This window comes from Physeter macrocephalus, chromosome 13 (genome assembly GCF_002837175.3).
Source record: "Physeter macrocephalus isolate SW-GA chromosome 13, ASM283717v5, whole genome shotgun sequence".
NCBI lineage: Eukaryota > Metazoa > Chordata > Mammalia > Artiodactyla > Physeteridae > Physeter > Physeter macrocephalus.
In genome coordinates, this window is record NC_041226.1 from 14767343 (window position 1) to 14781141 (window position 13799).

A 13799-nucleotide genomic window follows, 5' to 3' on the forward strand; every position below is an offset into this window, starting at 1 on the left:
GAACTACGTATATGAACTTCTGACTGTGTTGCTTCTTGTAAAACATTACTATGTAGTTTTCTATATAATTTATATTTTATAAAACACTTCTATGCAATGTGTGTAACTTGTTTATCATTATGAACTGTCCGATACACATGGCACGTGTCTTCATCCTTATGTTTCAGATGAGAAAATGTCATCCAATGCATTTTACACACTGCAGTGAGTAGTCTTTTTTTGGTGTGTGTGTGTGAGTGATCTTTTGAAACTCAAATCTGATCATATCTCCATCCTGCTTAAAATAATCCAATGACTGCCAATTATTAATATGTAAAGGTGAGAATCCTAAGTATCCTAAAGGACCTACTAGTCTGTCTCTCCTTCCCTTTCCAGCCTCACTCACATGATACTCCCCTCACGCACTCAGCAAGAGCCCCATTGGCCTTCTGTCAATCCCACTAACCTATATGTGTCTTCTGTGCCACAGGGCCTTTGCACGTTACCATATGCATAATTCTTTGGTTCATGTTTGTTTCTTCCTCTAGACCAGGGGTTGGGTAACTATAGCCTGCTGGGCAAATTTGCTCTACCACCAATTTCTGTAAATAAAACGTTATTGGAACACAGCCACGTCTGTTTGTTTCTATATTGTCTTCGGTCACTTTTGCACTATACCTACCTATTGAGTAGTTGCTATAGAGACTGTATAGCCTGCAAAACCTAACATATTTACTATCTTTCCCTTTACAGAAAATGTTTGCTGACTCCTACCCTACATTATAACTTCCATGAGGGGAGTGGCTGGCTAGATCTGTTATTTTTTTTTAACACAGCACCTGCAGCATTTAGAACAATGCAGGCACATAACTGTCATCCAACAGTCACTTGCTGAATGCATGAATAAGTAATTTATCAAAGATAACAGCTCACAAATGGCAAAGTTCTTTCTCGAATCCAGATCCCTGGGCTCCTGTCCCAGGAGTCTTTCTTTCATCATATTACTCAGAAACAAGGGCAATATTGCACTCATTCCAATACCGAAAGCACCAATCTTCTAATTTTCTGATGTTCATCTTTCTCATATCAATATTCCAAATAATATTTTGTTTGTGGAAACAAAACAACACAAAATAACCTCTGATATTTCCCAGCTCAGCGTATCTTTTCTAGTCTTTTCTTTTCTCCCAACCATGTAGCTATTTTCTTCGTAGCAACTTCATCTGAAAAAACCCCCCAGATTGTGGGTTACTTTTGCCAACTACTTGATAATCATAACTGCCTTCTCCACAACTCAAATCACGGTAATAACCAGGCAGGGTTGTCATGCACAGTTGGTAATTATAAGAATTAATATGGACTATTAGAACTTGGGGAAAGGAGGCTGGGGACCAGAAACAGGGTAAAACAGACACACAGGCATGCACAGAGTCAGAGACTTTCAGCTTTAGAATACTTTCCTCTGCTTTCTCCCATACATCCTTGCTTACGGCTTGATGTGGAAATGATACTACAGGCAGAGTGGTGAAGAAGTAGACTCTGGGCTTACGCTGCCTGGATTTAAAGAAATCCTGGCTCTACCATGAACTAGCTGTGTGACACTGGGTAACTTAACCCCTTCATGCTTCATTTTTTTCTTTTCATCTGTAAAATGGGCATGATGGTGGTCTTTACCAGAGTTGTCTGTGTGAAAAATACGTGAAACAGTGCATGTAAAATACTCAGAATAGGGACTTCCCTGGCGGTCCAGTGGTTAAGACTCCACACTTCTACTGCAGGGGGCACGGATTCAATCCCTGGTTGGGGAGCTAAGATTCCACAGGCCACCCGGCACCGCCAAAAAAAAAAAATACTCAGAATAACGACTGGCATTAATACATCATAACTATTATTCCCATGAATGGGAGCTGAGCTGTATTTCTCAGGACTCAGCTGTCTTCTTTCTAAAAATGGGAATGCTGGGTTAATTTTCACAATATCGTCTTTTCCCCTTGTTTCAGCTGAGTAGGAGATTGCTTAGTGATTGGATGTGTTCAAACATTCATCACGTCCCTTCTCTCCCTTGTCTAATGCTTCTCCAGTTCGCTGCAAATGTGAAAACTCGAGGTCCATTCCTGGTTCTGTACTGTCACTCCATAGATTCCATTGTTTCCTCCTGGCCTCTGCTTGATCACCATGTCACCTCCACTTTGGGACTAACCTCTGATAGAAAGAGCAACAGGAAAACTTCCTGTTTCCATCATTTCTTGAGACTAGATCATAGACAGTCTTTCCCTGGAACAGGAAGCTGCTTTCCCTCCGAATCAGATGACCCTCCAAAGGCATGAAAACAACGTGTTTTGCAAGTGCCCGTTTAGTTCATTTCTAAATCCATTTCCCCTTAATATTGGCCAGATACCACTTACGCCAGCACCGCCAGTCACTGAGGTGCAAGGTTCAAAACAACAGTAACAATAATTCTTCCCTGGTGGTGGCTGGAAAGAGTCTCCAGAGCACTTACAACAAACACGTCCCCTTGGAAGATGACTAAACAACGGTTTTTCTTCTTCCTGCAAAATGTTCCAAATATCTCAGCCTAGAAAGCAAGAATGATTTCAACAACTAAGGAACACCTAGGACAAGCTGAGTCCCTAGCCAGGAGCCTTAGGAAACGAATGAAACATAAAGCCATTTGCAATGTTTCCTCTTCCTTTGCTAATGATATTAAACCACACATGGGCCAGTTAATGGAATTTTCTCCCCTTTGTCAAGGGGGAGTGGGAGGTAGGGATAAAGCAGATTGAGAATTGCCGGAATGCACTTCTGATGAAGATTTTTCTGTGTGTTTCTAAACCTTTATTCTGTCAGTTTCTCAACTAGGCAAAGGCCTGTAATGAGAACAGCTATTTTTTTCATTTAAAAATTTTTAATTTTTAAAGGTTACTTTCCATTCACAGTTATTTCAAAATATTGGCAATATTCCCAGAGTAGGACAGCTATGTTTTTAAAAACCTCAATTCTGTTCCTACTCTTGACAGGCAGGATGCCATCGCTGAAGATGTACATATTATTTTCCCTGAACGTTCATCTTGGAGCACAAAGGGATCTTGAAACCATCCACTCTAGCCACAGGCCTCTCTCCTTTCCGAAGTTTCTGGTTTCAGGAACACTCTTCCGCCGGATGCAACCACCACCATCTCTTAAGATGCACACATCTGTTCCAGGACTTTTGATGGTCCCCTAGGAAAATGTTCCTTGTTCTTTAAATGATGAAGTTCTCTGATTTCATTAACTTTTCATCAATATACATCATCTGTTCTGTCTTATTTATTCTCATTCATCCAATTGAATTTATACATCTTTAAATAAAAAATTTGTCCACAGATATGTAAGGATATTTGTAGTGATAACTCCCCAAACGGAAAATCTGGCCTAGACCTCTCTCCAGCATAATGAATATGTATTTTCAACTATCAGCCGACTAAACAGCTCCACCTGAATGCCCATCCCACAATTAAATGATCTACCCATTAGAAAGTATTCTACTGAATAGACATTTTAATTATGGAAATTTTTATGATACATGTGAAATAATATATACAATATTATTACAATAATATATATAATTATATATATCAGATATGTATGTGTATTTATTGAATGAACAACAATGAATATACTACCCAACCTCAGAACTAGAACATTACCAACACCATAAGCTACTTGAGTATACTTCCCTAAATCTCATCCCCACCTCCCCATAGCTGCAATCCATAATTGTGTTGATTATTCTGCTTTTAAGGGTTTTTTTGTTTTTTTTTTTTGCGGTACGCAGGCCTCTCACTGCCGTGGCCTCTCCCATTGCGGAGCACAGGCTCCGGACGCCGCAGGCTCAGCGGCCATGGCTCACGGGCCCAGCCGCTCCGCGGCATGTGGGATCTTCCCGGACCGGGGCGCGAACACGTGTCCCCTGCATCGGTAGGCAGACTCTCAACCACTGCGCCACCAGGGAAGCCCTAGAGCTTTTAATATTTGACAATTTAGTTGGTGTAATATAGTATTTCATCTAAATTTAGCTTTCCCTGAATTTTAATGAAGCTGAACAATTTTCACTTGCTATTTACAATTCATGTTTTCTTCCCTGTGAATTGCATGTGTCTTTTGCTCTTTTAAATTTTTTTCCTTTTTCTTACTGATTTATAAGTAGTCTTTATAAATACTCATATATACTTGATATATCTATGCTTTCTATATACTTATATAGAGAGAAATAGATACTTGACAGTTACATGAATGGCAAATATATTTCTCCTAGTTGTGGCTTTTCACCTTTTTTATGATGCCTCTGATAGAAAATATATGAAGCTTCAATATATTCAGTGCTTGGTGTGCCCTGTTTAAAAATCCTTCCCAATCTATGGTCTTAAAGGTATTCTCCTATACTTTCTCTGAAAGTTTTTAGAGTTTTGTCCTTTTGAATTTAAGTCTTTAATCTACCTATTGTTGCTTTTTGCTCATGATGTTGTGTAGGGATCCACTTTAATTTTCTTCCATGTAAATAACCGAATATCACAGGACCTTATTTATAACAAATTGCCCAATATCTTAACTGCTGTGTCATGCCAGCTCTATTATAAGTTATTTTCATATAAGGGGGTGTTCATGGGTTCTCTCTTATGCTGTGTTATCAATTTGGTTATCCTCAATTAACACTGCACAGTCTCAGCTTCTATGGCTTTATAACTAGTCTTGGTATTTGGTAGAAATGTTTTGACTATTTGTCATTCTTTGCTCTTCCACGTAACATTTTAGAATAAGCTTATAAAACCTATTAAAAGCTCTGTCAGAATTTTCATTGGGATCGCAATGAATTCATAGATTGAGAGGTTTTACCTCCTAAGGTATCTATTACTTGTAACCATGTATCCTCCGTTTAAATCGATTTTTTTTTAACTGATTCTCATAAAGTTAAAACAAAAATTCTCCATAAAGTTGTTGCTCATCTTTTGTTGGATTTACTGCTGGGTAACATGTCACTGTTTTCTCCCATTTTTTAAAGACTTTATTGTTTTAGAGCACCCATTTTTACGTTCACCACAAAATTGAGAGGAAGGCACAAAGATTTCCCACATGCCCCTTGCCCCACGCATGCTCAAGCTCCCCCTTTATCAACATCCTTCACCAGAGTGGAACATTTGTTACAACTGATGAACCTACAATGACACATCTTAGTCACCCAGTGTTCATAGTTTACCTTGGGGGTCACTCTTGGTGGTGTACATTCTGTGGTTTTGAACAAGTGTATAATGTCATGTAGCCCTCATTATTGTATCCTACAGAGTATTTTCACTGCCCTAAAAAGCCTCTGTGTTCTACCTATCCATCATCCTTCCTTCCCTGCCCTGATCCCCAACCTCTGGCAACCACTGATCTTTTTACTGTCTAGAGTTTTGCCTTTTCCAGGATGTCACTTAGTTGGAATCATACAGAAGCCTTTTCTGACAGGCTTCTTTCACTTAGTAATATGTATTTAAGTTTCCACCATGTCCTTTCATGGCTTGATAGTTCATTTCTTTTTAGCACTGAATACTTTTCCATTGCCTGCTGTTTTCTTTTTTCGAAACAAGTTTTCTGCTTTTGCTCATATTTGAAACTGCAACTGACTTTTGAATATAACGTATCTGTAAATCTCACCAAGTGTTATATTTTCCTTTCCAATCATATACCTTTTACTTCTTTTTCTGTACCTCACTACACTAGCGAAATACATTTTACTTGATCAGTCTGATTTTAAAGGGATATTTCTAAATTACATAATTAAAAATGTGTGCTATAATTTTATATATTTCCTTTACCTGATAAAGTTTCCTTCTTTTCGTAGTTTGCTGTGTGTGTTTGTGTGTGTGTAACATCATGGTGATTAAATTTTATCCGATTTTTTCATGGACACTGAGAAAATGTTTTTTCTCCATTTGCTCATGTGATGAATTGCACTCTTAGATTTCTTAGTGTTACCTTACCCTTGCATTCCCAATATAAACACAACTTGATTATGGTGTATCATGTTTTTTAAGAATAAATGTTCGGTATATGTAGCTAATATTTTGTTTTGATGTTTTACTTTTTTTCTAAACTTAACATTTTAAAAAATTAATGATTTTTGTCTGTGTTGGGTCTTTGTTGCTGCGCGCGGGCTTTCTCTGGTTGCGGCAAGTGGGGGCTACTCTTCGTTGCGGTGCACGGGCCCTAGGCATGCGGGCTCAGCAGTTGGGCCTCGCGGGCTCTATAGCGCAGGCTCAGTAGTTGTGGAGCACGGGCTTAGTTGTTCTGAGACCCCTGGGACCTTCCCTGACCAGGGCTCAAACCTGTGTCCCCTGAATTAGCAGGCAGATTCTTAACCACTGCGCCACCAGGGAAGTCCCACTATTTTCTTGAATAAGGTTGACTTACATTTTTTCTGGTATCAAGATGATGATGGTCTTTAGGAATGAGTTGAGGAATGTCTCTTTTTCTATTCTCTCAGGAGAGTTTGTTCAGCTAAACTAGCCTGAAAAACCGTCTTGAGGCTGCTGCTTCCTTTCCATTCACACTGTTGTGATACTAATACCCAGGCAAGTAGAGCTAACTAACATCTTACTGTATGCTTATTTCTTCCACTTTTCTGTGCTATTTTTTCTGGATGATTTTTCTTATTCCATTTTTCCCTCCTCACCAATTAGGAGTTAAAAACACTGATGACTTTTAACTCTTACCATAAACTTTTATTGGGCATAAATTAAATTTTTAATTTAAATTAAAAACTTATCATTATCATAATGCCCCTCCTGAGTAGTAGGACGTTGGGGAGATGTTAATTTTGATCATTCTCCCCAACTTACCTGCGGATATTGTCCAATATTTCATCTTTTAGCTGAACCAAATTAGACATTGTTTACTACTATTGTGTCACCTTTAAAAACAACAAAGGCTCATTAAATCTGATTTGGTGTAAAGTCTTTTCTAAAATTCGGTGACACTAACTATATTTTATAAATGCACAGACTAGACCCATCTAGCAAGCTTAAAATTAAGTGAAGCTTAAAATTAAGGTTAAGCAATTATATGAATTGACTGTGTTTCCAAATTCTATGTAGACTACAGGCCTTTACGGAAAGAGACCAGAGAGGTACATTGCTATTGCCTTTTCTTAATGCCAATCCTCACTGTCTGCATACTGGAATCTCTGCAGTAGCAATACAGTTTACTATCTCTGACCCAACCTGCACGCTGCAGCCTGATTTTTGCAAAGTGCTTTCTAATCAATTTCCAAGCTGTTGACCACAGAGCAAACGCCCTGCTCCGCAGCATGGCTTACAAGGTCATTCACCATCAGGTCCCTCCCTTGCTTTTTAGATTCATTCAAACTACAAACCTCATTCAACTCTATCCAGTTGTATGATTATCTTACTTCAGTAGTCTGTCACACTTTGTGCCTTTATAAAGTACGTTCATTCTTATTCACCCTTTAAGACTTGAATGTCACTGAGAAATCTTTCTAGATTCCCTCAGGCAGTGAGGTCACCCCCCTCCCTCCTATGTATGTTCACAGCACTTGGTAGTACAAGTAGCCTGGTATTGGTAGTAAATGCTTGGCTCAAATTTACCCTTTACTCACTGTGACTTACATCTTGGCTTCTTTATCTGGTTAGTTAGGTTGCTAGTACTTATCTCATAGGGTTGTGAGACACATAAAACCAGGCCCCAGTAATGACTGCAAGCGCTCCAAAAATGCTCTCTTCATTTTTAAGTGCTGAATACGCGGAAGATGCCAGGAATAGGTCTACAAGAAGAGCAGGATGTCATTCCTTTGCTATGATGAGAAGGGGCTTATAGAACAGTAGAAATAAACCTTGTAGTAGCAGCACTATAGAAAGATTACTCATTGAATAACGTTTTTCTAAGTGAACGGTCAACATATATAAGCAATATATGTACAATATACAATATAATCTTTAAAATGTTTTATGAATGTAGAATAAGATTAACTATGAGGTTATATTCTGTGTTCGAAGATAATTGAAGGCATAAATAGTCCGTGTCAAGTGTTGGTTAAAATATAACTTTCACATGAGATATTATTTAAAGGAATGAGCATCAGTAGTAGATACTGACTTTCAACTAAATTCAGACAAAAATGTTGTATATATTAGCTCCAGCACAAAAACTTAAAACACGTATCCAAGCATTGAATAAAACACATAAAATATGTCATAGCCATAAGGTTTATTTTAAAAAATTGTCAAAAACTAACCATACAGGAGTATCAATATACTTAAAAAGTTTTTTCCCCAGGTTGAAGGAAAATACATTAGCAACATCTTCTAGACACCATCTTTATAAAAGTAAAACTTCTAGATGATGAAACGTACTACAGTAGATTCTATGGTTTATACTTTTAATCACAGGATTGGAAATCATTCTCCCTACTGCCCTGTCCTCCAAATGTGGCAGTTATTATACTTAATGACATTCAATCGTGTTATACTAGCACAGAACCTTAAATAGAGTACGCACTGCATATTTACTAACAGAGCAAGTCTTTCTATCTGTTGTCACATAATTATTCTAGGTAAGCATGTGATTCTAAGTACAAATAGAAATACTACATCCCATGATTGTAAACATTCACCAAGAGCTTCCGGAGTACAGTGAGTAATAGAGGTGGCCCAGGGGTCAGTCAAATGTTCCTCACTCATTTGGATACTGCTGAGATTAAGAAATAAGTTTTGAAGGCAAATCATCACAAGCCTTAATTGTATTTCTGTAAGAAAGTAGTTCTGGATATATATGTTTTTAGTTGAAAACACCTGAAAGTCATTCTAAAGACTATATTAAGCACCATTTTCACTTACCTGAAATACACTGAGTTAAATTCAGCAGTACATGTGTGATCATTAATGTCAGAAGTTAAAAATAACGGTGGGTCTCAAGTTCCCTTTTGTGGATACATATGGAGTACGGATACTGAGTTCCAGTGATGCTAATAGGAACCGCTCTTGCATACCAAGGGTAGTAACTCCCCCAAGGTCACATGCAACCCGTAAGTCTGAGGCACGACTATTACTTCTGTCAGTGGATGCTGTACAAGCAGATTTAAGGCTGTATTCGGCTATAAAGAGTTCAACCTCCTCTTTAGTAATCTTCTTACATAGATCATATACACGATTCAAAATTTCATAGGGTGGGAGGTGAAAAGTCCCCAAATACTTTTGAAAATACTATTCTTCATACAATTTACTGTCAGCATATTTACATAGGGGAATGTTCCTACTTAAAACCATTCTTTAAAAATGCAACCATGTTTTGTAAGCTCTTATCCCAATTTCCCCAGGATTATCCTCATCCTCATTTCCTGACTTTTGGCCAACTGCACATCTGTCAGATTGTTCACGGCAGCCCTCAGGCAATTCTCATGTTGCTCTGGAGGAGAATATGAATTTAAATGCATTCACTGCCACCCACTCTGGGACAGGCCTGGTTGCAAAGAAAACGGTGTTCCTGGTGTTGAAGGATAACTAGGAAAGCCATCTGGCTGAGCTGGGTAGCTTTCCAGAGCTGAAGCTGAGTGGACCTGACGGAGAGATGAACACACAGGTTAGCAGAGTGCCAAATTCAACCAGGCCTGTACTTGCTTTGGCCTGTCCCACACGACAGATATTTAAACCAGCAAAGAAAGAAAAAATGTTGGGGCAAGGGAAGTCTGTTCAGTCTCCTGAAATTTGTAAGAAACGTTCAAACTTCTTCAGATGCAGAGGTGCGTAGAAATGTCTTTAAAATGTTTAATATCCTTTAAAAAAAATCAGCAGGTTTTCTAGAGAAAATTCGCCTTAATTGTCCATTATTTTAGCTTAAACTGTAGAAGACCAGCTAAAATTTCACTGTCACATCTAAAGATTCCATCTGTAAGATCCCCAAACTGAGATTTAAAAGTCTGTAAGCAGCAAAAACAGTTCTTACAGATGAAGATATTCTACCACCTTTGTTACCCTTCTGAAGGAAAACAAGAATAATTTGTAGATTCTGGGAGAATTAATCATCAAATCTCCAGATGTTCTGCTAAGAGCCATTTTTTTGGCCAGTGCCGAAATATCACTATTTATCTGTATTGCAAGGTTATCACTACAGAAGCTATGTTACACGTTACCGTTCTATTTCCACCAGGCATTGCCTACTTACCTGCTGTAACAATGCTGACTGTGCGGCTGCATTATGCTGTAATTCCTGCAAGGATGATTGTGAAGGATTCTGGGAAAACCCGGGGATACCGGGGAGGGACAAGAGGCCTGGAAAAACAGAACTGCCTGCAGCTTGAAGTCCAGATGATAAGCTAAAACGATAGAAGAACAGGTCAAAATGCAAATAATGGGACTTCCCTGGTGGCGCAGTGGTTAAGAATCCACCTGCCAATGCAGGGGACAAGGGTTCGAGCCCTGGTCCAGGACGATCCCACACGCCGCAGAGCAACTAAGCCCGTGAGCCACAACTACTGAGCCTGCACTCTAGAGCCCGCGTGCCACAACTCCTGAAGCCCGCGCGCCTAGAGCCCGTGCTCCGCAACAAGAGAATTCACTGCGATGAGAAGCCCGTGCACCGCAACGAAGAGTAGCCCCCGCTCGCCACAACTAGAGAAAGCCCGCGTGCGGCAACAAAGACCCAATACAGTCAAATAAATAAATAAATTTAAGAAAAAAGAAAAAATGCAGATAAGACATAAAAGCTAGTGCTTCTATATTTGTCAAATACTATCTTAAGATGTTAAAAAAAAAAAAATCTGTTCCCTGTTGGAACCATAAAAGTCACCCACTCACTGATATAAAACTTTCCATTATAAAGTGTATTATTCTGAATTCAGTGAGTTTGTTTGCTGTTTTAAAATCAAGATAAAGTACCAAATACAAATCCTAAAATTATCTGAGCAGGCATTGTTATTTTATATATTTATCTTAACATAAAACATTTTTCGAGCACCTAAGTGCCGACCCAGAAAAACAGAATTTCGCGCCACCAAACAACTGGATGCCGATTTTCATTTGAACGACTTCAAAACAAGAGCATGAACGAGTTAGGTGAAGGATGCTTTCCCCTCCAGACCATCCACCTACCCGGCTTGCGCAACCAGAGCGGAGTTGAAACTGGAACTAAAGGCGGAGGCGAACCCGGGAAGAACCGGAGCCGGCGACGGGGCGGTGGCGGCGCCGGTGGCAGGCGGCTGCAGCCCCGGGAACGAAGGCAGCGCGGGGGGCGCGCCGGAGACGGAGAAGCCGGGGTAGGAGGGAGCCGAGGCCGGCAGAGGTCCCTGCGCCACGGAGAAGAGCGAGGGCACGGCGGCGGGCAGGGTGAGCGGGAAGGCCGCCGCCGAGGCGGGCGTCGAGGGGCCGGGGGCGCAGGCGGGGGCGGACGAGGCGGGGGCGCCGAGGGGCGGGTGGGCAGCCTGGGCGAAGCCGCTGCTCAGCGAAGTGAAAGGGGGCAGGGCGCTGAAGACGGGGGCGATGGGCGCGGAGGAGCCGTGCGCGGGCAGCGGGAGGGCGGGCAGGGGGCTCGAGCCGCTCGGGGGCGCGCTCAGGCCCGGGAGGCCGGGCAGCGCGGGGGCGAGGCAGGACGGTAAACTGACGGGCACCGGGGCTGCCGTGTACGCCCGCCCCAGTGCCCCCGACAGGCCCAGCGCGCCTGGAGCGGGGGCGGGGGGCGGCGGGCCCCTGAAGGCGGAGGGAGTGGGGCTCGCGGGCTCGGTCTTGATCACCACGGGCAGGCTGGTGGCGGCGGGCGTCGACGAACCGGGTGCGTCTGCGTGACTCGCGAGCGGGCCGTGCAGCAGGGCGGCCGAGGAGCCGCAGCCGGCGGCCCCCGAGGTGGCGGCAGCAGGCGCAGGCAGAGCCGGGGGCGTGGAAGCCGCGTTGGCCGCCGGAGACGGCAGGCCCGGGAACAGGGCCAGTCCCGGCGTGGGGGCCCGCTGCGGGCCGTAGCCCTTGTTAGGGGCGGCCGCCGCAGAGTCGTTGCTCTGGTTAGTGAGGGAGGCGAGGGAAGCCAGCCCACTAGTAACGGCGCAGGGTAACGTGGAAGAGTTGATCAGGCTGGTATCATTTGATGTCAGAAAGCCTTTTAGAGCAGACAGAAGGGGGTGATTTACACCCAGGGGACAGGCAACGGTGGGAGCAGAGCCGCAGGCGATTACAGAAGGAGTCGGGTTGGACACACCCTGGGAGGTCGGTGCTAAGGTCAAGGGGAGCCCGGCAAAAACCGACGGCAGCGAGGAGGAATCGAGGTTGCTGGTAGAAGCGGCAGTAGAGGTGGCGGCAAAGGGGAGGCTAGTGAAGGGGGCAGAAGCAGAAGCAAACGTTTCGCTGGAGGCAGCGGTGGCCCGAAGTGTAGATGTGGCCTGAGGGGCTGGGGCAGGGGCGGGAGAAGGACCTGGCAGTGGAACGTGGCCAGAAAAAACGGAAGGAACGGGAGCAGATGTGGTGCTGTGAACAGAAGTCACCGGTGCAGCCAGCAAGGAAAGGGTTCTGATAACTGTTGGATTGGGCGTCGTTGGCTGAGGTGCATGAACAGCTGAGACCTGCCCCGGGAGCACAGGAAGGACAGTGTTCAACAGGTTCATCCCAGAGAGGGCGGCAGTGGCCGATGCCGATGGATGATTTACTGCCTTGACCGGCGAAGCAGCAGGAACAGGAGTTGCCGCAGGTGTTGAAGGGTTAGAGCCATGAGGAGAAAAGAGCTGACTCGCTGGGGTAGAAAATGCTGTGACGGGAGAAAGAGAGGCAAGAATTTACCATCACGCTGAAATGTCAACTTTTAACTCAAAAGAAATGAATGAAAATTTTTGTAATATTAAACAAATGTCAAAGAAAATCAATGGCAGGTATAATAGGCTATTGCAACGTCGACATTGCTGGATTCCATCACCCTGATTTTCACCAGGGAGCCTCAGTTAGATCCAGCTGAGTTCTAGACTCTGCTCAGAATAGCCTTCCAATTCACAGTGAGGAAGCCTTGACAAGGGAGCAAATAAACTTTCCTTTCATAGTTTCCCATTTTTTCTTTAAAAAATTCAAAGAATTTAATTGTGATTAGCATTGGTGTACTTTTAATTCTCTCAAACCACTTGTCTAGAATAATAATACAAGTCATTTCCCCTCTTAAGAGCTTTCAGGACATCATTTCATCATTTTTAGAGGCATACAAGTCCATCTAGGATTCAGGCCATCTCTCCAGTATGCTTGGTTGCCACTCTGTGAGTTGAACTTAATATTCCAGATTATCAATCTATCCAGTTTTTCCCCCAAACATTCTCTCATATTGACTCCTCTACATATCTTAACTTCTAACTTTACTTGGCTGGTCCTAGGAGCTCCTTTAGCAGCAAAGGCCTTGTCTAATTCATCTTTAGAGTCTTCACGCCTAGCCCAGTGCATGGCATCTGTGTGTTTAATAAGTGTTTGCTGCACTAGATATATCATGATTACCTCAACTACAGTCCTCAAACCCACCCAAAGACTTACTCTCAAAACTTCTAGAGTTTGCTACAATACTTTCATTCTGATAAACTCTACAAATCATACAAGCATTTTGGGGATGATCTGGGTTTCCTCCCTGAATCAGTTTAATGAAAGCGTTGGCCTCTGATGATCTTGTTGGTGCCAAATGGAATGCTATACTGCTATACTCACATCGAAGTCTGTTCAGCTGTAAATAGAGAATATTCCTTTTGCAGAGATAATCAACTGAAAGACATTTTCATGGACTAAGACTTATAACACCCAAAAAAAAAAAAAAAAAAAAAAAAAAAAAACCCACCCAAAGAC

The 13799-nt window shown here is 42.3% G+C and overlaps 1 protein-coding gene across 1 annotated transcript in view; it reads right to left on the reverse strand.

Annotated features, from left to right (window-relative positions):
- Positions 1–8213: 8213 nt before the first annotated feature.
- The window catches only part of PROSER1 (proline and serine rich 1), a 28096-nt gene continuing 22510 nt past the window's right edge, over positions 8214–13799 (reverse strand). The window contains exons 12-14 of the mRNA XM_028497687.2: positions 11100–12735; positions 10174–10324; positions 8214–9568 (exon numbers count right to left, since the gene is read on the reverse strand). Of these exons, the coding sequence (XP_028353488.1) occupies positions 9446–9568; positions 10174–10324; positions 11100–12735 (1910 nt within the window). The 3' untranslated portion in view covers positions 8214–9445. The remainder of the gene's footprint in view (positions 9569–10173; positions 10325–11099; positions 12736–13799) is intronic.